The 22,545-nt window shown below is 65.0% G+C and overlaps 2 protein-coding genes across 11 annotated transcripts; one reads left to right on the plus strand and one right to left on the minus strand.

Annotated features, from left to right (window-relative positions):
- Positions 1-316: 316 nt before the first annotated feature.
- RUNDC3A (RUN domain containing 3A) lies at positions 317-7,904 on the minus strand. Of its 4 annotated transcripts, XM_080369615.1 has the most exons (11): positions 6,165-7,904; positions 4,118-4,233; positions 3,783-3,916; positions 3,172-3,257; positions 2,941-3,030; positions 2,764-2,844; positions 2,493-2,658; positions 2,133-2,290; positions 1,640-1,777; positions 1,354-1,460; positions 317-1,113 (listed from the first exon to the last, which is right to left on the minus strand). In XM_080369615.1, the coding sequence occupies exons 1-11, from the start codon at positions 6,902-6,904 to the stop codon at positions 971-973; spliced, it is 1,959 nt and encodes a 652-aa protein (XP_080225741.1). In that variant the 5' UTR covers positions 6,905-7,904; the 3' UTR covers positions 317-970. The 4 variants fall into 4 exon arrangements, with proteins under 4 accessions (XP_080225741.1, XP_080225742.1, XP_080225744.1 ...); XM_080369616.1 differs by lacking the exon at positions 1,354-1,460; XM_080369618.1 differs by lacking the exon at positions 1,354-1,460 and having other exon boundaries at positions 979-1,113; positions 1,640-1,829.
- Positions 7,905-8,020: 116 nt separating this feature from the next.
- SLC4A1 (solute carrier family 4 member 1 (Diego blood group)) lies at positions 8,021-22,528 on the plus strand. 7 transcript variants are annotated; one of them, XM_080369571.1, is made up of 22 exons: positions 8,041-8,176; positions 10,887-10,978; positions 11,103-11,199; positions 12,195-12,264; positions 12,395-12,495; positions 13,679-13,752; positions 13,944-14,121; positions 14,198-14,333; positions 14,560-14,695; positions 15,314-15,389; positions 15,966-16,150; positions 16,691-16,901; positions 17,010-17,213; positions 17,434-17,582; positions 18,083-18,277; positions 19,022-19,189; positions 19,420-19,509; positions 19,637-19,803; positions 19,907-20,160; positions 20,246-20,415; positions 20,620-20,793; positions 20,943-22,528. In XM_080369571.1, the coding sequence occupies exons 2-22, from the start codon at positions 10,961-10,963 to the stop codon at positions 21,021-21,023; spliced, it is 2,934 nt and encodes a 977-aa protein (XP_080225697.1). In that variant the 5' UTR covers positions 8,041-8,176; positions 10,887-10,960; the 3' UTR covers positions 21,024-22,528. The 7 variants fall into 7 exon arrangements, with proteins under 7 accessions (XP_080225696.1, XP_080225699.1, XP_080225697.1 ...); XM_080369568.1 differs by having other exon boundaries at positions 16,691-17,213; XM_080369569.1 differs by lacking the exon at positions 8,041-8,176 and adding an exon at positions 9,521-9,670 and having other exon boundaries at positions 16,691-17,213.
- Positions 22,529-22,545: the final 17 nt, after the last annotated feature.

Consider the following 22,545-nt stretch of genomic DNA (forward strand, 5'->3'; position numbering starts at 1 on the left):
AGGCATCCCCAGAGGCGACAGCTGTGTCCCTGCTGTGTGGGCACTGTACTGTCACCCGCCAGATCCTTGCTGGGCTTTCGCTGGGGGTAAGGAGCCCCCAGCCCCTGCTGCCCCCCACCACAACCCACTGTTGATGGGGCAGGGGGTGCCGGGCTGTGTCCCATGGGTGCTCTCCCTGCTCTCAGGGCAGGGCTGGAGGAGGCTCGCTGGTTTTGTGCCCACCCCCTCCCCCCTCCCAGCATCCCCCCCGGGGGAGGCACAAGGGGTCTGTTCCTCAGCTTTGTGTCTCCCAGCCCGGGGGCTCACGGAGGCTGGATCTGCTTGCTGCGTTTATTGATTCCTTTCGCTCCAACAAGGCAGGTGGGGCTGAATTAAAAACCAAAATCGCCCAAAACAACCCAAAACCCAGGGGAGGATGGGAAGGAGAAGGGAGGGGGGGAGCCTATCCCTGTCGTGAGGATGCTGCTGCAAGGAGGGCCAGCAGGTCCCCAAAGGGAGGGACAGGCCCCCCTGCAGCGCCTGGGGGGGGGGGGAGGCTGGGCACTAGAGGGCACGCAAAGCCCAGGTGGGCATCCGAGGGAAGAGCAGTGCTCCTGGGCTGAGCAGGGGGCTGTGCCCGGACCCTCACCCCTGGAGGGGTTTTGGCCCTGAGCCCCCTCCCTTGCTCCCCGGCAGCAATCGCTCCCTGCATCCCCCCCCATGGCACAGTTTGCCCCCCAGCCCCAGCTCATGTGGGTCCCAGTCCAGCATCCCCCATCCCAACGGGTCCATGTCTTCAGCTGGGGGTCCGAGTTGCGGCTGGCGTGGGGTGTCAAGATGGGGAGAGGGACGCTAGTCCCCAGCCTCCCCGGTGGGTGCGGCGAGTCCCTCGTCGGTCCCAGGACAGCGAGGGGGGACACGCGTGGTCAGTCCTCCGCCACGACGCTGGGCCGAGCGGCCAGGCTGGGGGGCGGCGAGGGGGCCGGGGGTCTCAGCTGGGGCTGCGGGTCGGGCTGGCTTCGGTGCTGTCACTCACCAGGCACTCGTTGGACTTGAGGCTGGCCAGGGACTTGCAGCTGGGCAGGGAGGCCAGGGAGCCGCAGAGCCCCAGCATGGAGGGCGTGGGGTCCTTCCCTGCGGGCACAGAGCGGGGCCGGCGTCGCGGGGGGCTGCAGCATCACACCCCAGCCCTGCCGCGGGGGGACGGGGACAGGGACCACCTCTGCGAGAGGGACCTGGGTGTCCTTGTGCTGCTGGGACAGCATCCCCAGCATGAGGAGGGGGCTGCTGGGGGGGTCCAAACGCCTGGGTGCGTGTTGGGGGGCATACTGAACCCCGTGGGGCACCCTATGGTGTGCGTGTGGGGGGGCTTACCCAAGGGCCCCCAGGGCTCGCCTTCGCGCTTGCCCTCGCCCAGGCGCTGGGAGTCGGAGCTGAGGCTGTTCTCGGCCGAGAGCTGGTCGGTGCTCACGAAGCTGTGCCTGCGGACGGACGGCGCTGAGCCCCCCGCGCCGCGGCCCCCGGGGCTGAGACAGCCCCATCAGCTAGGGCCAGCCCTTCTCCCTGTCCCCTGCCTGGGGCAGACCCCCCCCGGGGTGGGGTAGGGTGCTGGGTGCTGGGTGCAGGTCGAGGCAGCTCTGCCCCCCCCCGGGGGGGTTACCTCCGGTAGAGCTTGCTGTCTGAGCTGCTTTCATTGCCGTTGAGGGTCCCCAGCGATGGCCACTGGTTCACCAAGGGTGTCACCATCTCCTTGGAGAGCTGGGCCAGCTGCGGGTTCTCGCAGGGGATCAGCCCCGTCCTGCGGCAAAGGTGGGTGCTCAGCACCTGGCACAGCCACCAGTGCTGGGGACCTGCCAGGCGACATGGCCCACGGGACGTGTGGGGTAGGGACCCACCGTGTCCTACAGGACATATGGGACACTGGGGAGCCGCTGTGTCCCCCACAGGGCGTATGGGGCACTCGGGCACTGGGAGCCCACCACCCCATCACACCCCAGAGTGTATGGGGTACCAGGGACCACCACTCACCTGCCCCTCAGAGTCAGTGGGGTGCTGGGGACCAACTACCCACCCCAGAGCCCATGGGACACCCAGGCTTCGGGAACCCCCCACCCACCATGCCCAGCCAGGCCCGGCAGCATGTCCCCACTCACAGCTGCTCCTGCAGCTCCAGGATGACGCCCTCCAGCTCCCTCTTCTCCAGCTGGTTCTGCACCATCACCTCCTCCAGGCGTAGCTTCAGCCGCTTGTTTTCTGCCTCCAGGTCCTTCAGCTGTGACTCCCGCAGCCGCACCAGCTCCTCCAGGTACCCCTGTGTGAAGCTGCCATCAGCAGTGTGCCACCACCCAACCCCCCGTGTCCCCAGGGCCACCCAACGTGACAAGGAGAGAGCTGGGACACCACAGCTGCGAGTACCACTGGGCTGCGGGAGTGGGGATGCAGCGGGGGGATGCTCCAAGCTGGAGCATCCCAGGGGGACTGGTACCAGATGGCCTCATCCTGGCTCCCAATACCTTTTGGGCATAAACGATGCGAAATTTCTGCTCCATCTTGCGCCACTTGTTGTACCAGCTGTCCTCATCGGTGACCAGGGGCAGGTAGGGGTGTTCAGGGGAACTGTCCTCACTTGTGCTGCTCTCCACGCTGCCCCGCTCCTCCTCCTCACTCAGATAGTCGTAGCTGGGGGGCACAGGGGCTCACCAGGGACAGCACTGCGGCACAGGGCTGGCACGTGCCGGAGAGACAGTGGGGTCCCCAACCCAAGGAGGTCACCCCGGCTCTTACCTCTGCGTGAACTTCAGGTAGGGTGTGTAGTCGATGACCACGGGTGTTTTACCGTCCATCACCTCACCCTTCAGGCAGAAGCTGAGTGGCGGATGGAGAAGAGGGTCAGGGCAGCCCCAGTGGCCCGTGGGGGGGCCACGCAGGGTGACCCCATCCCACTGTGCTGCCCACCACTACCTGAAGTCAATGGCGCTGAGCCCGATGAGCATCCCCGTCAGCACTGTGGACTCCTCGCGCAGCATGATGGCCCCGTCGTCATAAAACCGCCTGTGGGGGAAAACACGGCTGCATGGGCACCCACTGGCAGCCCGGACCGTGCCGCAGCGCCCACCCTGTGCACCCCCACACCCGTAGCACCGTGGGGTGGTGCAGGCATGGCCGCAGCCAGCCGTGCCACCGGCTGCTCACCTGGTGGTCCGTGTGTCCCGCAGGGCCGTGGAGATGTACTCAGACATGCGCTTCTCCATCAGCGCCACGCGGATCCAGGCACGGCCCTGCAAGGCATGGCCCCGCGGGGCAGCCCCGAGGATGGGTGCCACCCTCAGCTGCCCCCCGCCATGCCCCGCCTGCCCCTGGGGCTCTGGGTGCTGGCAGGCAGGTGATCCCCACCCGGGAGCCGCTTTGGGCCCCGTTATCCCCCCGTGGGGACCCACAGCTCCTGTTTCACCCCAGTAACCCCGGGGGGTGCTGTGGGGTGAGGTGGGGCTGCACAAGGGCAGGGTGCCAGGGATGGGGATGGGGCAGGGAGGGGACGGGAACAGGGATGGGGATGTGGTGGGATGGAGATAGAATGGGGACGGGGATGGGGGATGGGATGAGATGAGGACGGGATGGGGACACAGATGGGATGGAGATAAAGATGGAGATGGGGATGGGGATGGGGATGGGGATGGGTCCATGTGCCAGGGACGAGGTGTGAATGGAAACAGGGGCAGGAATAGGAAAGGGGATGGGGACAGGGACAGAGGCAGGGACAGGGACAGAGGCAGGGACAGGGCTGGGGCTGGCACCTTCCTGACCTTGGCCCTGGAGGTGCTGATGTTCTCCATGTTCTCGATGCTGCTGACGCAGTTGTTGGGGACCTTGCTGCAGGCCAGGCGGATGTAGTCCCAGAAGCCTCGCTGCCCATCCGAGCTGAACCAGCTGACTGGGCCTGTGGGGACCGAGGGGCTGCGGGTGGGAGCTGCTGTGCCAGCAGACCCCAGCAGCCTGGCAAGCACCAAGCCAGAGCCCGGCCATGCTCCCTGGTGCCAGCACAGGCACACATGCATCCCCATCCACCGTGTGGCACAGGGATGGGGACAGGGACGCGCCGGGGGTTGCACAGCCGCCCATCCCCACGGGCCACCATTACCTTTAAAGCGGTGGCTGAGGATCTGCTCGAGGATGGCGGCAAAGTTAACGAACTCCTCAGAGGAGTCGTCGATGGGCTCTGCTGTGTATTTCTCCAGCAGGGTCTTCACTGAGAACCTGGTGGGGGTGGGCATCACGGGTGGGAGGGGATGGGCACCCAGCAGCCACCCAGCACACGTTAGGTTTTAGCAACAGCAAAATGCTTTCGCAGATGTTGGCTTTGGAGCTCAGCAGGGGGAAGAGGGCAGTGGGCCGAGCCGCGGGCTGCGGCTTGCTGACCCCCGTGTCCCCACGTCCCCCGGGAGCCCGCTGGGGCGGCCGCCACTGCCCCGCTGTGCAAGTGGCCAGGAAGGGCGAACAAAGGCCCCCTTCCTCCCCGGCCGCGCGCGGGCGGTGATGGCTTCCCCTTCCGCCCAGCCACTCGTGCTTGGCGCAGAGATGCCGAAGACACGAAACCCGCTGAGCCCGGCAGGACAGCAGGGCAGGGGGCAGCTGTTTGCATGGGGGGGGTGTGTTGCCCCATCTGTGGGTCACAGCCACACGTGGGCAAGGTGAGACTGGGGGTCCCCATGACAGCAGGTGGAAGGTGCCTCATCATGGCAGCGGTGTCTGGCAATGCCTCATGGCACGGCAGTGAGGTCTGGAGACATCCTGGTGTCAGGACGAGAGGTCTGGAGGTGCCCCATGCCATCGTGAGGAGCTCTGGGGGTCCCCATGTCATGACAGCAATGTCTGGAGGTGCCCCATGCCATCGTGAGGAGCTCTGGGGGTCCCCATGTCATGACAACAGGGTCTGGAGGTGCCCTGTGCCATCGTGAGGAGCTCTGGGGGTCCCCATGTCATGACAACAGGGTCTGGAGGTGCCCTGTGCCACCGTGAGGAGCTCTGGGGGTCCCCATGTCATGACAGCAATGTCTGGAGGTGCCCCGTGCCACGGTGAGGAGCTCTGGGGGTCCCCATGTCATGACAGCAATGTCTGGAGGTGCCCCGTACTACGGTGAGGAGCTCTGGGGGTCCCCATGTCATGACAGCAATGTCTGGAGGTGCCCCGTGCCACCGTGAGGAGCTCTGGGGGTCCCCATGTCATGACAGCAATGTCTGGAGGTGCCCCGTGCCACGGTGAGGAGCTCTGGGGGTCCCCATGCCATGACAGCAATGTCTGAAGGTGCCCCGTGCCACCGTGAGGAGCTCTGGGGTCCCCCAGACCCCAACAGCAGGACTTGGGGGTCCCTGGCATGGTGCCCCCCAGCCTCAGTAGCCCCCCCCAGCAGCCAAGTCCCATCACAGCCCCTAACCAGGGCTGGGGGGGCTTCATGCCTTCCCCACACTTGGGGGCTGGGGACAGGGAAGGACCACCAGCCCCCAACGCCTAATCCCCATCCCTGCCACACACACCCCGCCCTGGTCCAGCTGGGTGTCTCCATGACAACCCTCATCCTCCATCCCGGTCGCCTCCATCCCTTCATCCCTGCACCCGTAGCAGGGCCCTGACGTCACTTCCTTGGCCCCCCACCCGCTGGGGGGTCCCTGCCCGAGCCCCCCCAGCCGAGCCCCGCTGCCCCCAGCCCTCCCCCGGCCCCTCCAGCGTCCCCCCACCCGCGCCCGGCCTGGCTGCCCCCGCATCACCGGCACCGGGAGCCTCCATGTTGTCGTTGTGTCCCCAACACCCCTCCCACCCCCTCCCGCCATCACCCCCCAGAGCGCCCCCAGCCCAACCACCCTGCCCCCCCCCCGGCCCCGCAGCCCCGCGGCCCCGCAGCTCCCCAGCCCCCCCGCTTCGCCGCATCCCCATCATCCTCCTCCCCCCCATCCTCCCCTCCAGATCTGACACCCCCCCCTCAAAAGCGACTGCAGCAACAACAAAACACACACCCCTAGGGTGAAGGGGCCGCGGGGGGGGGGGGGAAGGGGGGGTGAACCCCCCATCCAGCCCTCCTCCTTCCCACCCCCCTCCCATCCCCCAACCCCCCCTCCTCCAGCCCCACCGGCGGTGGTCCTCTCCCTCCCCGCTCCCCCCGCCCCCCCCCCAATTTCGGGTGCCCCCCCACCTGCAGACGGTGATGAGGTTTTTCCTCTCCACGGCGATGTTCCGGGAGGAGCCTTTCTTGGCGAGCCCCAGAGCCATGGCAGCCGCAGCGCGCCCCGCCGGGCCGGCCCCGGGGCCGCGGCCACGGGCGATGCCCCCTCCCCCGCGGCCCCCCCTCCCCCGCGGCCCCCCCGCGCCGCCGCGGCCCCCCGCGCCGTGCAGGCTGCGCTCGCCGCCCCCCGCGATGCCCACGCCGACGGGCCGTGCGCCGCCCCCCCCCTCCCCAAAAAAAAAAAAAAAAAAGAAGGGATGCGGGGCCCGGTGCTCTCCCCGCCCCCGGCCCCCCCAAATCTCGCCCCTGGGGAGGGAGGGGATGGGGGAGAAAGAGGGGGGATGAAGCGGGGGGGCAGCAGTCCCTGGGGGGGCCTCCTCCCTGCAGGGCCCAGCCCCTCTCACCATGACGTGCCACCGGTGGGGACCCCGTCGGGGCGGGCAGGCTCTGGACGGGGCGGGCAGGCTCTGGACGGGCCCTGGGCAGCCCCCGGGGTAACTGGGGGGGGCCCTTGAACCCCCCACAGGGCTGAGCTGAGCTGCCCCCCACCCTGCCCCGGGTGGCTGGTTTGGGGGATGCTGAGCATCACCTCTGGGGCTGTGGGGCATGGGGACCCCCATGCGAAGGGGTGGAGGGGGTCCAAGCCCCCAGCGGGGTGGCTGTGCCAGGGGGGAGCCCCACAATGCTCCCAGCACCTGCTTTTGCACCATGCCTCAGTTTCCCCATTGATGTGCCAGGGAAATCCCGGAGGGGGTGTGAATGCCACAGGCACCCACATCCCCCCCACAGCACCCAGATAAATCAGTCGCCCTGAGCAGAGGGACACCCCCCCCCAGCCACAACCCACAGGGACATGCCCCCCCGTCCTTGTGCCCCCCAGGGTACCCCACACCCTCCTCTGCCCCTGCAAAGGGCACTCAGCCCAGAGCGCCCAGCTGGGGGGCAGCAGGGTACCCTGGGGCAGGAGGGACCCCCCAAATCCCCAGGGCTGCTGCAGGGAGGGGGGCCCTTGGCAGCACCCAGATAACGCCGGGGGCTGTTATCGGAGCACCCAGCCCGTGGCTGTCGCCCCTCCTGGCCTGCACCGGGTGCTAACAAGGTCCCCAGCATATGGGACGGACCTGCCATGGCCCCCAGCTGGGGTAGCCCCCCCCAGCTGTCCCTGAGCACTGGGGGGGCTGGTGTGCAAGGCTTGCTCACCTCACCCTTGTCCTTGCTCTTGCACCCTGGGGTGTGCAGAGCGCTTCAGGAGCATTGCAAATACAGGCACACACGCACATGCATGCACACATGTGCCTGCACACACAAATGGTCACACAAATGTGCACTCACGCATGCACACACACACGTGTGCAACCCCCCTCACCCTGCACTGCAGCAGCTGTGCCCACCCCACCACCTCCCTGCAGGGCAGCCGGGGGACTGGGATGCCGGGGGACAGAGGGAAGCCCAGCCACGTCCCCCCACCCTGCTGTTATCTTGTGCCTTCTCCCCCAGGGGAACCTCCCCAGGCTCCCCCCCCCCCCTTAAAAAAAAATATATATAAAAGAGAAAACCCCAATCCCAAGTGAAGGAGGGGGATAGCCGGAGGGTTCCTGGGGATTCCCCACAGGGAAACCCGGAGCCTCATAAACAAGATAGCAGGGGGAGGGGGGTGGTGTAGCGGGGGGGGGGGGTCCGGGAGCATGGCATGGCCCGGCTGGGGCAGAGCGAGCGGCTGGGGAGGGCCGCAGGGTGCAGCAGGCAGCAGGCAGGGTGCAGCCTCCACGCTGCAAGATGTTGCACCCCGATAACCTTGTTTACAGGGGGCCCCGGGGGGGCCGGGTGAGCCCAAGGGGGGGGAGATTAGGGAGGTGAGCGTGACTCAGGGCATTTGGGTGCGCACCCCTGTGCCGTGCAGCTCTTTCCCCACGGGCAGCAGCCGGCAGAGCTGGGGCAGGTGCTGGCGGCGAGGGCAGGGGCGTCGCGGAGCCACCCCCAGGGTAGGTGTGGGGGCAGGGGCGGCGTGGGGTGCTCCTGGGTGCTGGGAGTGGGCAACAGGGTGGGTGGGGGATGGAAGGGCCAGGCGGGGCTGGGGGAGCAGCCTGGGGTGCCCACAGTGTGGGGTGGGGTCTGTGGGGTTGTCAGTGGGGTGTGCTGGGGTGGGAGGTGCTGTGAGCCAGGAGGGTATGGGCTCCATACTGAGCCATGCTGGGTACCTGCTGCAGGAGGGAGCTGAGCCACGCTGCATGGATGGCGTGGGATGTATGGGCTCCATACTGCACCTGCTGCAGGAGGGAGCTGAGCCATGCTGCATGGATGGCGTGGGATGTATGGGCTCCATACTGAGCCATGCTGGGTACCTGCTGCAGGAGGGAGCTGAGCCACGCTGCATGGATGGCGTGGGATGTATGGGCTCCATACTGCACCTGCTGCAGGAGGGAGCTGAGCCATGCTGCATGGATGGCGTGGGATGTATGGGCTCCATACTGAGCCATGCTGGGTACCTGCTGCAGGAGGGAGCTGAGCCACGCTGCATGGATGGCGTGGGATGTATGGGCTCCATACTGCACCTGCTGCAGGAGGGAGCTGAGCCACACTGCATGGATGGCATGGGATGTATGGGCTCCATACTGAGCATCTGCTGTGAGTGGGAGGTCCTGCACTGTGTGGATGGTGTGGGAGGTATGGGCTCCATGCTGAGTGTGTGCAATATGTGCTTTGGGAGGTACAGGCTCTACATGGAGCCAAGCTGGATATATGGCATAGGAGGCGTGAGCCCCGTCCTGTCATGCTAGCTGCGCGGTGTGGGAGGTATGGGCTCTATACCGAGCGTGTTGGCTACATAGTGTAGGAGATAGGGGCTCTATATTGCACACGGGAGGTGTATGGTGTAGGAGTTATGGACTCCATACCATGTACATGATGTGGGAGGTGCACACGCTATACGGCGCACATGAGGGATATCATATAGGATGTGCCCTACATCGTGTGTGAGATGTCTGGGGCTGGAGCGGGGGGCTCCCTATTGCACATGTGCTGCAGGACCTATGGGCTCTATATGGTGCCAGGGTGGGTTTGACAGGTTGGGGTGACCTGGCTGCAAGGTGCCCCCCAGCCCCCCCAGCCCCTCACCCTGGCCTCGGGGTGCCGCGGGGGCCGTGGGGGGCCGCGGGGGGAGCGGGATGGGGCCTGACACCAGCCGGGCGTTATCAGTGAGGTGCAGCCCGGCGCACCGGGCTGATGCAAGAGCCGCTGGCGGGGCTGGGGGGGCCGGGGGGGCCCAAGACAGGCCAGCCTGGGGGGCCGGGGGCCGCCGGCACTGGCGGGGCCAGGCGGGGCAGGAAGGAGGAGGCCGGGTCCGGAGCCGGCCATGGTTCCCGTGGCCCCGCCGTGGTTCCCGTGGCCCCGCCGTGGCTCCCGTGGCCCCAGTGGGGTCTCCGTGACCCCACCCCGGCTCCGGCCCCCAGCTGGGAGCGACCTCCTGCATCACCCTGGTGAGATCTAGGGGGGGGCTAGTCCCCCCCTCCAAAAGCCCCCACGCCCTGACCTTGCAGCCCCCCTGTGAACCCCCCATATGGGGTCTCTGGGTAGGGGGTGGCGGGGGGGCAACTGGGGTCACCATCCCCCCAGCCTGGGGTGTCCCTGCGGTGGGTTGGGGCAGGGGGATCTGGGGGTCCCAGGGCAGGACCTCCCCCCCGGAGGCTCTGGTCTGGGGAGACCGGGGGGGGTGGGGAGTTACGGGGGGCTCGGACGCCCGCGTCCCTCCGGGGCTGCCCCGGGGCGGGGGGGCGGCGCGCGGGGGGGCGGCAGGGCGCCCCCTGGCGGTTGTCCCCCGGCACAGCCCCGGGGCAGCTGCAGGGGGGGCGGGGGGGGAGCCCGGGCGGGGGCACAGCGGGGTGCAGGGGAGGGGAATGAGGGCGCAGGCTGCACCCCCCCACCTCCGGGAACCCTCCACCGCCCCGGGGGCTGCAGAGGCTTTGGGTGCTGGGGAGGGGGTGGGCAGCAGGGCCCCCCCCGGGTGCACACCCTGGGGTGCTGCGGGGTGCTTGTGCCGTGCTGCTTTGGGACGCCCCCGTGAGCCCAGCTGTGCCTCAGTTTCCCCTTTCTCAGCCCAGCGCTCTGCCAGGGGCTGCGGGGGCTCGCTGGGGGCCTGGCCACTGCAGTGTGTGTCCCAGACCCTGTGGGTGGGTCTATATACGACCCCACCCACGTGTGTGAGCTTATATGGGACCCCAGCCCCCATGCATGGGTCTATATGGGACTCACCCCAGCCCCCGTGTGTGGGTCTATATGGGACCCCACCCCATGTGCGTGGGCCTATATGGGACCTGACCCCTGGGTGTGGGTCTGTGCAGGACCTGACCCCAGGGCACGGCAGGACCAGCGGGTGTGCGTGGGTATGGGTGGGCCAGGGAGGGACGTTGTGTCCCGGTGGGAAGCTGCCAGGGCTTCGCCGTCGCCTGACGTCCGTTCCCATCCCGGCCGGCGGCAGGGCAGGGCACCACTTCCCTGGGGACCCCCGGCCCCAGGACCTCCCAGCCTGTAACCCAGCAGGTTACACGGACGGGGGCTGCGGGAACGGCTCTGGCATCCAACCCCAGCCCCAGCCCAGGGGACAAGTTCCATGTCCCAGGGGGCACCGAGCACTGCCCTGGTCTCTCCTAACATGTGCTCTCTCCCTTTCCCTCCGCGCCCGCCCCGACGCCGCAGAGCGCCAGGTAATGGTGCCACCGGGCTGAGTGCTGGGACGCAGCGAGGTGGCAGTGGGGGCCGAGCCCGGAGCCATGGAGGTGCCCGGCCAGGTAGGGAGACCCGGCCCCAAGCCATGGCTCTGCTGCTGCACCCAGCCTGCGCCCACCCTGGCACAGCCCCGGTGAGGTTCTGGGGGTGCCCGCCCCACTGAGCCCCCTTCTCTCTGTCCTGCAGGAGCTCTATGAGGAGAGGATGAGGAGGTCCCTGGAACCTGAAGGCTACGAGGATATCGGCATAAAGGGTTACCGCCTATCGCTGGGGGAGATGAGCGGTGAGTAGTGCCCTCAGGTGCTAGGGGACACTGGACACACTTGGGCACCAGCACTGCATGGGGGACAGCATTGCACGGGCACCAGCATTGCAGGGGTGACGGCGTTACATGGGTGACAGCATTGCATGGGTGCCGGTGTTGCATGGGAACTGGCACTGGCTGGGTGCCAGCATTGCAGGGTCACCAGTGGTTCAAGGTCACATGTTGCATGGGTGCCAGAGTTCTCTGGGTGCCAGCTGCACATGGGTACCAGCATGGCAGAGGCGTGTCGCACGGGCACCAGCATTGCATGGATGTGGGTGTTGTATAGGTGCCAGCATTGCATGGGCGCCAGTGCTGCATGGGCGCCAGTGCTGCATGGGCACCCACGTTGCATCAGTTCCAGGTTGCATGGGTGCCAGCATGGCACAGATGTGTTGCATTGGCACCAGCCTTGCACAGACGTGTTGCATGACTGCCAGTCTTGCACAAGCACTACAGTTGCATGGGTGCCAGCCAGCATTGCACAGACAGGTTGCATGGGCACCAGCATGGCACAGACATGTTGCATGGGTGCCAGTCTTGCACAAGCGCTAGACCTGCATGGGTGCCAGCATTGCACAGGCAGCAGGGCTCACTCAGAGCCCGGGGCAGCCAGGCAGGGACACGCAGCCCTCGGCATTGCATTGCTCAAAGGTAGCGACCCCCTTTGCTGAAGCCCTGGAGCTGGCGAGGTGCCACCTCCAGCATGAGGGCTGTGGGTGCCCGAGATGGGGCCAAGCTTGGGGACACCCGGGGTCCTTGAGGCCACGGCCAAGAGCCCCTGCAGAGGGAGGTGAGGGGAGTCTGAGGGGGTATGCGTGCCCTGGAGCATCCCCTTGCCCAAAGCTCCGTTGATTCAGAGCTGCCACCCCGAGGGGGTGCTTGGGCTGTGCCGGCTCCTGGCACCCAGGCCCTTTGGGTCCCCATCTGGGGTGACGCAGGTTGGGGGTAACGCTGCCACCTGTTCTGCACAGGGGCCAGCACCGGCACCGCGTCCCCCTTGCACGCGTGGAGGGCCCGAGCCGAGGAGCTGACGCCCCTGTGGTGAGTCCCCCAAATCGGGGAGGGGGCTGGACACTGCCCCGCCTGCCCGGCTGGCACCGGCAAGGGGAGCTGCTGGCACCCATGGGTGCCCGGCACTGATGTCCCCGTCCTGGTGGGGTGTGTTTTGCAGCCAGTACTTGCCTGGCCGCCGGGGATACTATGACGTGGATGGGAGGAGGCGTGCGGCCGGGGCCCCCCCAGGACAGGCGAGCCACCGTGGCGGAGGGCAGCGTGAGTGACCGCAGGGGCAGCGGGGGACAAAGCCCAGCCCTGGCTTCCTGCCCCCCCCCCCCCAAGCCCTCCGTCACACCACCCACCCTGGCTTTGCCACTCTCATCCCCATCCTCCGCAGGGTGACCGTCACCCAGGCGTCAGGGCACGCTGCGGGGTGACCGCTGCCTCTTGCCCGTAATTGCCCACTGATTGAGGATAAATAAAGCCTTTGTTTGGGGTGAGGACAAGAACCACTTGGGGCTGAACGCTGGTTGGCGCCGGGCGGCTTGGCGGTGGTGGCAGCAGGCCGGGACAAGGACAGGCTCGTGCCCACGTGCCACAGCCAACGCTGTCAGGGACATCGAGGGGGAACACGCGCCCCATCCCCCCTCCCTCGGGCACAGCATCCTTCAGCTGGCAGAGCGGGATGCAGCTCTTGCAGCATCCCCCCGGCGGATGACCTGGCTGGGGACAGGAGGGGGACCGCAGTGGTCCCCAGTGAGGGCAGAGGGGGACAGGGTGAGCCTGTCCCCAGCGCCGGGTCGCCACGGGCGGGCAGGAGCCGCGCTGGTGTTTACTGTCAGCAAAGGCAAAGTGCTCTGGGATTTACGGTGCACACAGGGCGGCCACGGGGTGTGGGGCTCAGCCCCAGCTTTATAGGACCAGAGCTTGTGGGGTCGTGGGGAGCACAGGGGGGCTGCAGGTAGGTGGAGAACAGGGACAGGGACACCTTGAGCTCCTGGGGTCTGGCTGGCTGGGGATGTGCTATTCCCATCCCAGTGCAAGGGGCAGTGCTTGGTGCTGCGGTCAGGGTTGTGCCAGTGGCTGGGTGGCAGGGCAGAGCGTGGCCATGAGCCCCATCCTCACCCTGGCCCTGGGGATGTCCCCAGACTGTCACCCTGCCCCAGGAGCCGGGCTGCAGGTATGCAAGGGGCTGGAGGTGGGCACTGGTGGGGCAGGGGGGTGATGGAGGGACACATCCAGCAAACCCCAGCTGGGTCTGGGATGGGGCAATTGGTGTGGGACATGTCCAGCAAGTCCCATCCAGGTCTGGGGTGGGGGTGGTGGAGCTGGGGACGCATCCAGGCAACCCCAGGTGGGTCTGGGATGAGGGTGATGGGAGGGAGATGCTTCCAACAGACCCCAGGAGGGTCTGGGCTGGGGCAGGGACCAGCTAATGTGTTGGTGGCTCCGCTCACAGCTCCATCAGTGACTGATGTGGATGTGGAGGCGGCAGGGAGCAGGACGCTCTTGTCCCAGCAGGACACCCATGAGGTAGGTTCTGCCCCAGGGACCCCCACTCCCTCCATTCTGAGGAGCAGCTGGACTGTGGCCACCTGGGGACTGGCCTCACCTGGGGACACCAGGGCAAGTGGGGATGCTGGCACGGGAGCCACAGCTCTGTGTCTACTGGGGGTCCCTGGTGCATCCAGAGAGACCCTGGACCCCCCCGGCTCTGGCTGCAGGTCTATGTGGAGCTGCATGAGCTGGTCATGGACAGCACGAAGGAGCTGTGCTGGATGGAGGCCAGCCACTGGCTCCAGCTGGAGGAGGACTTCAAGGAAGCTGGGCACTGGGGCCAGCCCCATCTCTCCTTCCTGACCTACCACAGCCTCCTGGAGGTCCGACGGGCTTTGGCCAAAGGTGGGGGTGTCAGCTGGGGCCAGGGTGGTGGTGGAGACCCCATGTCAGCCAGCCCGTGACGGTGCTGTCCCCACAGGTGCTGTCCTTGTTGACGTGGCAGCCAAGTCGCTGGCGGCCATTGCCCATGTCCTCATCGACCAGATGATCTACGAGGGGCAGATCAAGCCGCAGGACCAGGAGGCCATCCTGAGGATGATGCTGCTGAAGCACAAGTACGGCCAGGGCTGGCAGCCCCGTGGGGGGACCCCAGGCTCCAGGCTGGGTCCAGCCCCAGTGAGTCCCACTGGAGCCTGGCACAGGGTGGAAAAGCCTCTGCACAGCTCGGCTTTGCCTCCCAGCCTGGCTTGGGGGTCCCTGCGCACCCCTAGGGCTGGGGGTCGTTTTGGGGGGCATCAATGTCTCTGGCCCATCTATCACACACCCACCTCTCTGCTCTAGACACCCCGACGAGGTGGAGTCGGTCGGGACCCTGCTGCGGGCACAGCTGCAGCGCTCGGGCACGGGCCAGGCAGAGACGGAGCAGCCGCTGCTGCAGCAGCCCCTGGAAATGCGCAGGCTGCCCGGGGCCAAGCAGGCGAGTGGGGACGGGGCTGTGGCGGGGAGCAGGGGGGCACCGGGGCGCAGGGTCGGGGGTGCTGGGTCCGGCCAGGGTGTGGGGAGGGCAGCTGAGAGGGGCACACGTGCACACGGCGATGTGTGCACACACCCCCTGGTACACGCAGGTGCGCACACCAGGCAGCTGCACGGCGAGTGGGTTTTCACGGGGACCCCCGGGGAGTGCCCACACCCACTGACACACACTCATGCACATTTGCACACCGATCCACATGCACTCACATGCGCATGAGCATGCAGCAATGCACGGGCACAGGCAACCCCCCAAACTCCCACGCACACCGCTGTCTCTCGCCCTTACACACATGTGCACACACGCACGCACACACCTTCACACTTGCAGGCACATGCACACACACATACATGTGCACACGTGCATGCAGGGGAGGCACTGCCATGGGACAGTGCAGAGGTGGTAGCGAGGGAGCCAGGCTTGCAGGGGACAGAGAGGGACATGCAAGGGACAGAGGGGGAAATGCAGGGGACAGAGGGGGACATGCAGGGGACAGAGGGGGACATGCAAGGGACAGCCACCAGGGTCAGCTGCCTGATTCCTGCCATTCTCTGCCTGCAACAGAGCCCGAGTGGGGACACGAAACCGCAGCTCCCCGAGAAGGTCCCCAGGGATGCTGAGGCCACGCTGGTCCTTGTGGGTGAGTGGTCAGTGCAGAGGCGGGTGCGGAGTCAGGGCGGTGGGTGCGGGGCTGGGGTGAGCAGGGGGAGCTTTGGCACCTGCCTGTCGCTGCCTGCTTGCTCACTCGCTGCATTTCTTGTGCCTTTTTTGACTTTCCTCATCCTCAGCCCTCGCCGCCACCTGCTGCCGCTCAGCGCTGCTCTCTGGCCCCGTGTCCCTTGTCCTCATGTCCCATTTCTTCACTCCTCTGTGCTCCCAAGTCCTCATGTTCCCTGTGCCCCTATGCCCCAATGTCCCTGTGCTCCACGCCCATCTATCCCTGTGTCCCCATGTCCCTGTGCCCAGTGTCCGTGTGTCCATATGCCTCAGTGTCCTCATGTCTTTGTGCCCCCATTCTATTCCCTGTGTCCCCCCGCACCCCCATGCCTCTCTGTCACCTTGTCTCCATATCCTGATGTCTCCATGTCCTGACATCCCCATGTTTCAGTGTCTCCATGTTTCTGTACTCCTGTGTCCCTGTGCTCTGTGTCCCTGTGCCCCGTGTCCCTGTGCTTGGCCCCCCGTGACCCTTGTCCCGTCCCATCATCCCCCCCAGGCTGCGCAGCCTTCCTGGAGCAGCCAACGCTGGCCTTTGTGCGCCTGAAGGACGCAGTGATGCTGGATGCCGTCCTCGATGTGCCCCTACCCGTGCGCTTCCTCTTCGTCGTCCTGGGCCCCGACAGCCCCCACATCAGCTACCACGAGATTGGCCGTGCTGTCGCCACCATGATGTCCGAGAGGGTACGGCTTGCCCACATCGCCACCAGCACTGTCACTGCCACCAGCACTGCCGTCTGGGGAGCCAGGCCCCCTGAGCCCCCCGAAGTCCCCATCCCCGGGGCTGCACCCTCTAACAGGGCTCGTCCCCTGTGCCATGTTCCTGTCTGTGTCCCCATGCCTCTGGGCCTCCATGTCCTCATGCACCCCTGTCCCCGTGTCTCCATGTCCACATGCACCCCCTTCCCTCTGTCCATATGCATCCCTGTCCCCACACTTCTGTGGCCCCGTGCTGCCATGTCCCCATGCACCTGTATCCCCATGTGCCCACGCCCCTGAAGTCAATTGTCCCCTTGTCCTTGTGTGTCCAGGCAACCATGTCCCCACACTCCTGTGGTCCTGTGTCCCATGACCCCCCTTATCCCCATGCACCCCCTCATCCTCATGCCCTCGCATCCCCATGATGCCCCATCCCCATGGGCATGCTCAGGGGCCGGGTGGGTGCCCAGAAGCACCCAAGGGTGCCGGAGACAGCTGAACATCTGTCCCCGGGCCACCTCGTAGGTCTTTCGCCGGGACGCCTACCTGGCTGAGGGCCGCCAGGACCTGCTGCAGGGGGTGGAGGACTTCCTGGAGGCCAGCATCGTCCTGCCACCCACCGAGACCCCCAACGAGCAGCTGCTGCGCAGCCTGGTGCCACTGCAGCAGGACCTGCTCCGCCGCCGCTACCAGCCCCGCAAGAAGGCGCTGCGCAAGGACGTCCCAAAAGGCCCATGTATGGCAGGGACCACCCCGGCCCCCCCAGGATCCCCCTTCACCATGGTTGGCGGGGACCCCACCTTGCACACAGGGTCCCCCCATGGCCACCTGCTTGTGTCCCCAGGGGCGGAGGCACCACCAGCAGAGGATGATGACCCCCTGCGCAGGACGGGGAAACCTTTTGGGGGGCTGGTGCGGGACATCTGCCGCCGGTACCCCAAGTATCTCAGCGACATCAAAGATGCCTTCAGCCCCCAGTGCCTGGCTGCCATCATCTTCATCTACTTCGCCGCACTGTCACCTGCTATCACCTTTGGAGGCTTACTGAGTAATGGGGGGACAAGCTGGGGACACGCCAGGGGACGGGGACATCCCCCAGCTGGGCACGGGGCTGGGGGAGTGGGGTGCAACCACCTGCAGCACCATCCCCTGGGGATGCTCCTGGCGGGGGGATTGCGTGCCCTAATCCTGGTGCCGAGGGGTATGGGGTGGTGGGACACAGAGCTGTGTCATCCCCCCCAGCACCCACCGGCTCTGCTCCCCCCCAGGTGAGAAGACCAAAGGCATGATGGGGGTGTCGGAGCTGCTCATCTCCACCTGCGTGCAGTGCGTCCTCTTCAGCTTCTTCAGCGCTCAGCCCCTGCTTGTCGTTGGCTTTTCAGGGCCCCTCCTCGTCTTTGAGGAAGCCTTCTACTCGGTGGGTGCCCCCCTGTGCCCCTGGGTGCCCCCCCCCAGCCACCAGTGGACCCCACAGCAGGCTCACGTTGTCCCCAGCAGCCCTGGCAGAGGCACAGGGTGCTGCCACAAGGGGACGTCATGTGGGTGCTGCCACGTGTGGAATGGCAGAGGGGTGATGCCAGATGCAGGATGGCACTGGTGGGATGGCACATGGGTGGTGCTGCTACATGGGTGGTGGCACAGGGGTGACATCATGCAGATAGAGCCATGCAGGTGCTGGCACAGGTATGATGCGAGGTGTGTGACACCGTGTGGGTGATGCCAAATAGCTGGCACCACGTGGGTGCTGCCAGGCAGGGGGTGCCTTGCCACACCAAGGTACCACTATCCTCATCCCAGCACCCCCCAGCCCTGGGCAGTAGGCACAGGGCCACCGTGGGACCCGGGGGTCCAGCCCACATGGGTGTGCATGCTGGGGGCTTCAGGGGCCTGATGGGGCTGTGCCCTCTGGCTCCCCAGTTCTGCAGCAACAATGGCATAGAGTACATCGTGGGCCGGGTCTGGATCGGCTTCTGGATGATCCTGCTGGTGCTGCTGGTGGTGGCCTGCGAGGGCAGCTTCCTGGTGCGCTACCTGTCCCGCTACACCCAGGAGATCTTCTCCTTCCTCATCTCCCTCATCTTCATCTACGAGACCTTCTCCAAGCTTGTCACGGTGAGGGGCACGGGGGTCCCGCAGCAGGGAAAGGGGGGAGCTGCAGATTGTGGTCATCACCCAAGTTTCCATAGAAATGAGCTGGATGCAGGCGAGGGATGCAGCCCATCTCCCTTTCCCAGGTGTTTCCCAGCTCATGCTTCTCTCTGCAGGGGGATTTTGGGGCAGGGAGGTGAAGCCTGGGCAGATGTCCCACCTGGGCTGCAGAAAACATGGTCCTTGTCCAGCACCTGCCTGGGGAGCCCCAACTTCTTCCCCCATCCCCTGGCTCAGACCCTCCCCAGTTGGACAGCAGCAATGGGCTGGTGTCACTGGGTGCCTGCTGGGACATGTCTGGTGCTGGAGAGGTGACACGCAGGACGCATGCCCCATCACTCTTGGACCCCTATCACACCGGGGTGCCCCTGTGCACCCCTCTATGAGCTTGGCACAGCCCCAAACACCCTGGGTGACGCATGGTCCTCAGTGGGGTCATGCTTGTCCATCCCCACTGTGCCACCCAGTCCCTGTCCAGTCCCATTTCCAAAGGAGCATGGAGAAAACCAAGGCTAAAAATAACCCCCCGCTCACCCAGTGCCAAGCTCCCAGTCTCGCTGGCCACCCTGGCACACACCCTGCACCCATCACCTGCCGGGATGGTGCTGTGGGGCTCCCAGCATGGCAGGAGGGGTGCAGGGGCATCCCCCATCCCTACCCGCTAGCAGGGATCCCATCGTCACTGACCTTCTCCCCTTCCTTCCCCAGATCTTCCAGAATCATCCGCTGCAGCGGCATTACAATGTGCAGGCCACGGTCCAGCCCCACGTGCCAGAGCCCAACACGGCACTGCTGTCCCTCGTCCTCATGGCTGGCACCTTCTTCCTGGCCTTCTTCCTCCGCAAGTTCAAGAACAGCTCCTTCCTGCCTGGCAAAGTGAGGAGGCGGGGGCACAGGGGCAGCCCCCCCCCACCGCACTGGGCCCGGGGGCAGTGCTGGGGGCAGCACGGGGGCTCAGCGGGTGCGGGTTCCTGAAGGGGCTGGCTGAGACCGTGCAAACTCATTGCACGTTCCTGCAGAGTTCTTTGCTAGAGCTGGTGGGTGGGCCCCTCAGCTGGGTGGGGGCGCAGGTGTCTGCGTTTAACATGGTCATGGTGTCCCCACAGGTCCGGCGTTTGATCGGGGACTTCGGGGTGCCCATTTCCATCTTTGTCATGGCGCTGGTCGACTTCTTCATCAAGGACACGTACACGCAGGTCCGGGAGCAGCGGAAGGGCAGGGCTGGGGGGACACGGGTGTCTGTGACAAGGGGACATGGAGCCAGGTGCTTGTCCCAATGCCCCATCCTCGTCCCCTCACCCCCTCATCTCTTCTCCCATCCAGAAACTGAAGGTCCCCAAAGGGCTGGAGGTCACCAATGCGTCTGCCCGGAGCTGGTTTATCCACCCCTTGGGGAATAACAGCCCCTTCCCCATCTGGATGATGTTTGCCACCATGGTGCCTGCCCTCCTGGTCTTCATCCTCATCTTCCTCGAGACGCAGATTACCACGTGAGGACCAGGGGGGTATGGGGAGGGCCACAGGGTGGGACAGGGACGGAGGGGACTTCCCCAGGGTGCTGTGTCACCAACTCATCCTCCCTGTCTCCGGCAGCCTCATTGTCAGCAAGCCTGAGAGGAAGCTGGTGAAGGGCTCTGGCTTCCACCTGGACCTGCTGCTGATTGTGGTCATGGGGGGGCTGGCCGCCCTCTTCGGCATGCCCTGGCTCAGTGCCACCACCGTCCGCACCATCACCCATGCCAATGCCCTCACCGTCATGAGCAAGACCTCCGCTGCCAGCGAGAAGGCCCAGATCCTGGAGGTCAAGGAACAGCGTGTCAGCGGCTTCTTCGTGGCTGTGCTCATCGGTGAGCTGGGGAGGTGCCCCCCAATGCGGGCGGCAAGGGCAGGTGCCCCTGGGGGTTCTCTCCAACCTCTCCTTGCCCACCACAGGCGTCTCCATCCTCATGGAGCCCATCCTGAAGTACATCCCGCTGGCCGTGCTCTTCGGCATCTTCCTCTACATGGGTGTCACCTCCCTCTTTGGCATCCAGCTCTTTGACCGCATCCTGCTCTTGCTGATGCCACCCAAGTACCACCCCAAGGAGCCCTACGTCACCCGGGTGAGTGAGCCCTCTATCGCCCGGCCGGGTGGCTGTGGGCTTGGGGGTGTCCTGGGCTGTGACACCCCATGGCGCTGCCTGCAATTGCTTGGGGCTCCCCAGAGAGCTGGATGCTGACCTTCGCTGGGCTCTTTGGGCCACCCCAGGAAGGGTGGGGGGTGCTGGATCCACCACCCTGACCCCACTGGGCTCCTCGTCCCGCAGGTGAAGACTTTGCGGATGCACCTCTTCACCGTCACCCAAATCATCGTCCTTGTGCTGCTGTGGGTGGTGAAGTCCACCCCGGCCTCGCTGGCGCTACCCTTCGTCCTCATCCTCACTGTGCCCCTGCGGCGCCTTCTGCTGCCCAAGATCTTCCACGAAGTCGAGCTCAAATGTGTACGTAGCCGGGAGCACCACAGCACTGTCCCTGTCCCTGCACCCATCCCTCTCCCCATCCCCATCTGTGTCCCTTTCCCCATCCTCATCCTCATCTTCATCTGTGTCCCTATCCCCATCCCACCTAATGCCCTCTCCTGTCTCTCCAGCTGGATGCGGACGATGCCGTGGTGACCTTCGAAGAGGAGGAGGGCACAGATGTGTACGACGAGGTGCAGATGCCCAGCTAAGGGCTTGCTGCCGCCCACCCCCCCAGCTGGCCCCATGCCCCCCCAGCCCCCCACACCCACTTAGAGCTCAGCTGCTGGGCAATGGAGGAGACCTTGGGGACACAGCCCCAGAGCCCCCGTCCCCACCTGCACACCCTGCAAATGGGGCCTTTTTGGTTTTTTCCCTTTTTTAAATCCTTCTTTTAAAAAATGTTTTGGATGGTGTGATCTCACGCACACTTTGCTACCCACTGGGGAAGACGCTGCCTGGGCTGGGGGGGTCCCGTGGGCCATCTCCCACCCCATGGCAGGGTGGGATGGCCCGTGCCCCGTGTCACCATCCCGTCCCCAAGGCCACCCCAGAGCTGTGACTGGGACCGAGCGTGGGAAGGAGCTGGAGGAAGACGCCCAAGCCTGGAGGGAGGCACAAGGCAGGGACAGGGTGATGTAGGAGGGAATGGAGATTGCCCCCAGCCCTGCTGCCTCCCCTGGGGAACCCCCCCTGCCCAGCCACTATTCCCCAGATGAACTTCCAGTGCTAACGAGCATGAGCTGGGACAGACCTTTTGCCCCACAGAGCCCTTTTCCCCCCTTCCTCCATCATTTGCCCCAGCGAGAGCATCCCTGCTGCTCCACTGCGCTCACGGCCGCTCGCAGCAGCTCGCAGGGTCAGGATGTAAACAGTCCAGTGAGGGGGTTTATATTTTTGCAATTCAGATAATCATGCTAAAAATACCCCAAAAAATTACACTGATGCTTCCGCAAGTAGGATTCACTCAAAACCAAACAAAAATCCAAAAAAAGGCTGAAAAAGCACCTTAAAAAAAGAAAAAAATGAGGGAAGAAAAAAAAAAAAAAAAAGCAGGTGCCAGGAATGATGTGTATATTTGATGCTAGCATTTGGGGGAGCTTGTAATTTATTTCTAAAGGCTGATTGTGCTCCTGCTGGCAGCGGGGGCCATGTGCGTGTGTGTGTATATACTAGAGAGAAACTATATAAAAATTTACAATTTTCTAGACAAGCTTATTTTAAAGGATCCTGGTCAGGGCCTAAACTCTATGGACCAGTCCAGCGCGTCGTTTAACTGATGAATTAGTGTTAGTATAATTCCTTTTTATTTTTTTAGCATTTCAGTTAAATCAATGTAGTTTTTCCTTGATTTTTCCCTTGCTTGCTGGGTGCATCCTGCCCCATTTCTGCTGGGATTGCTCCCAAACTGGCCAAGCATCCCCCTGCTTCTGCAAGGGCAGCCCCTGCCCTGGTCAGACCCACGGGCCGGATCCAGCCAGGGCACAGCACCTCAGCAGGCTGCAAATTTGCTTCTTTTTGCATAAATTCGAGCAGGGGAAGCCCACCATCAGCACGGGGGACAGCCATGCCCAGGGCGGCGCTGCCTTGTCTTTGGGTTGGTTTAGTTTTATTAATTACGTGTCTGAAATAAATGTTGCGAGCTTTGGGGTTTTTTTTCCTTCCACTCCCCAGCCACCTCTGTATCAGGCTTTAATAAAGAAATTAATAAAACCAGGATGTAAGCTGTTTTTT

This window comes from Falco punctatus (assembly GCF_963210335.1).
Source record: "Falco punctatus genome assembly, chromosome: 19".
In the NCBI taxonomy this organism is placed as follows: Eukaryota; Metazoa; Chordata; class Aves; order Falconiformes; family Falconidae; genus Falco; species Falco punctatus.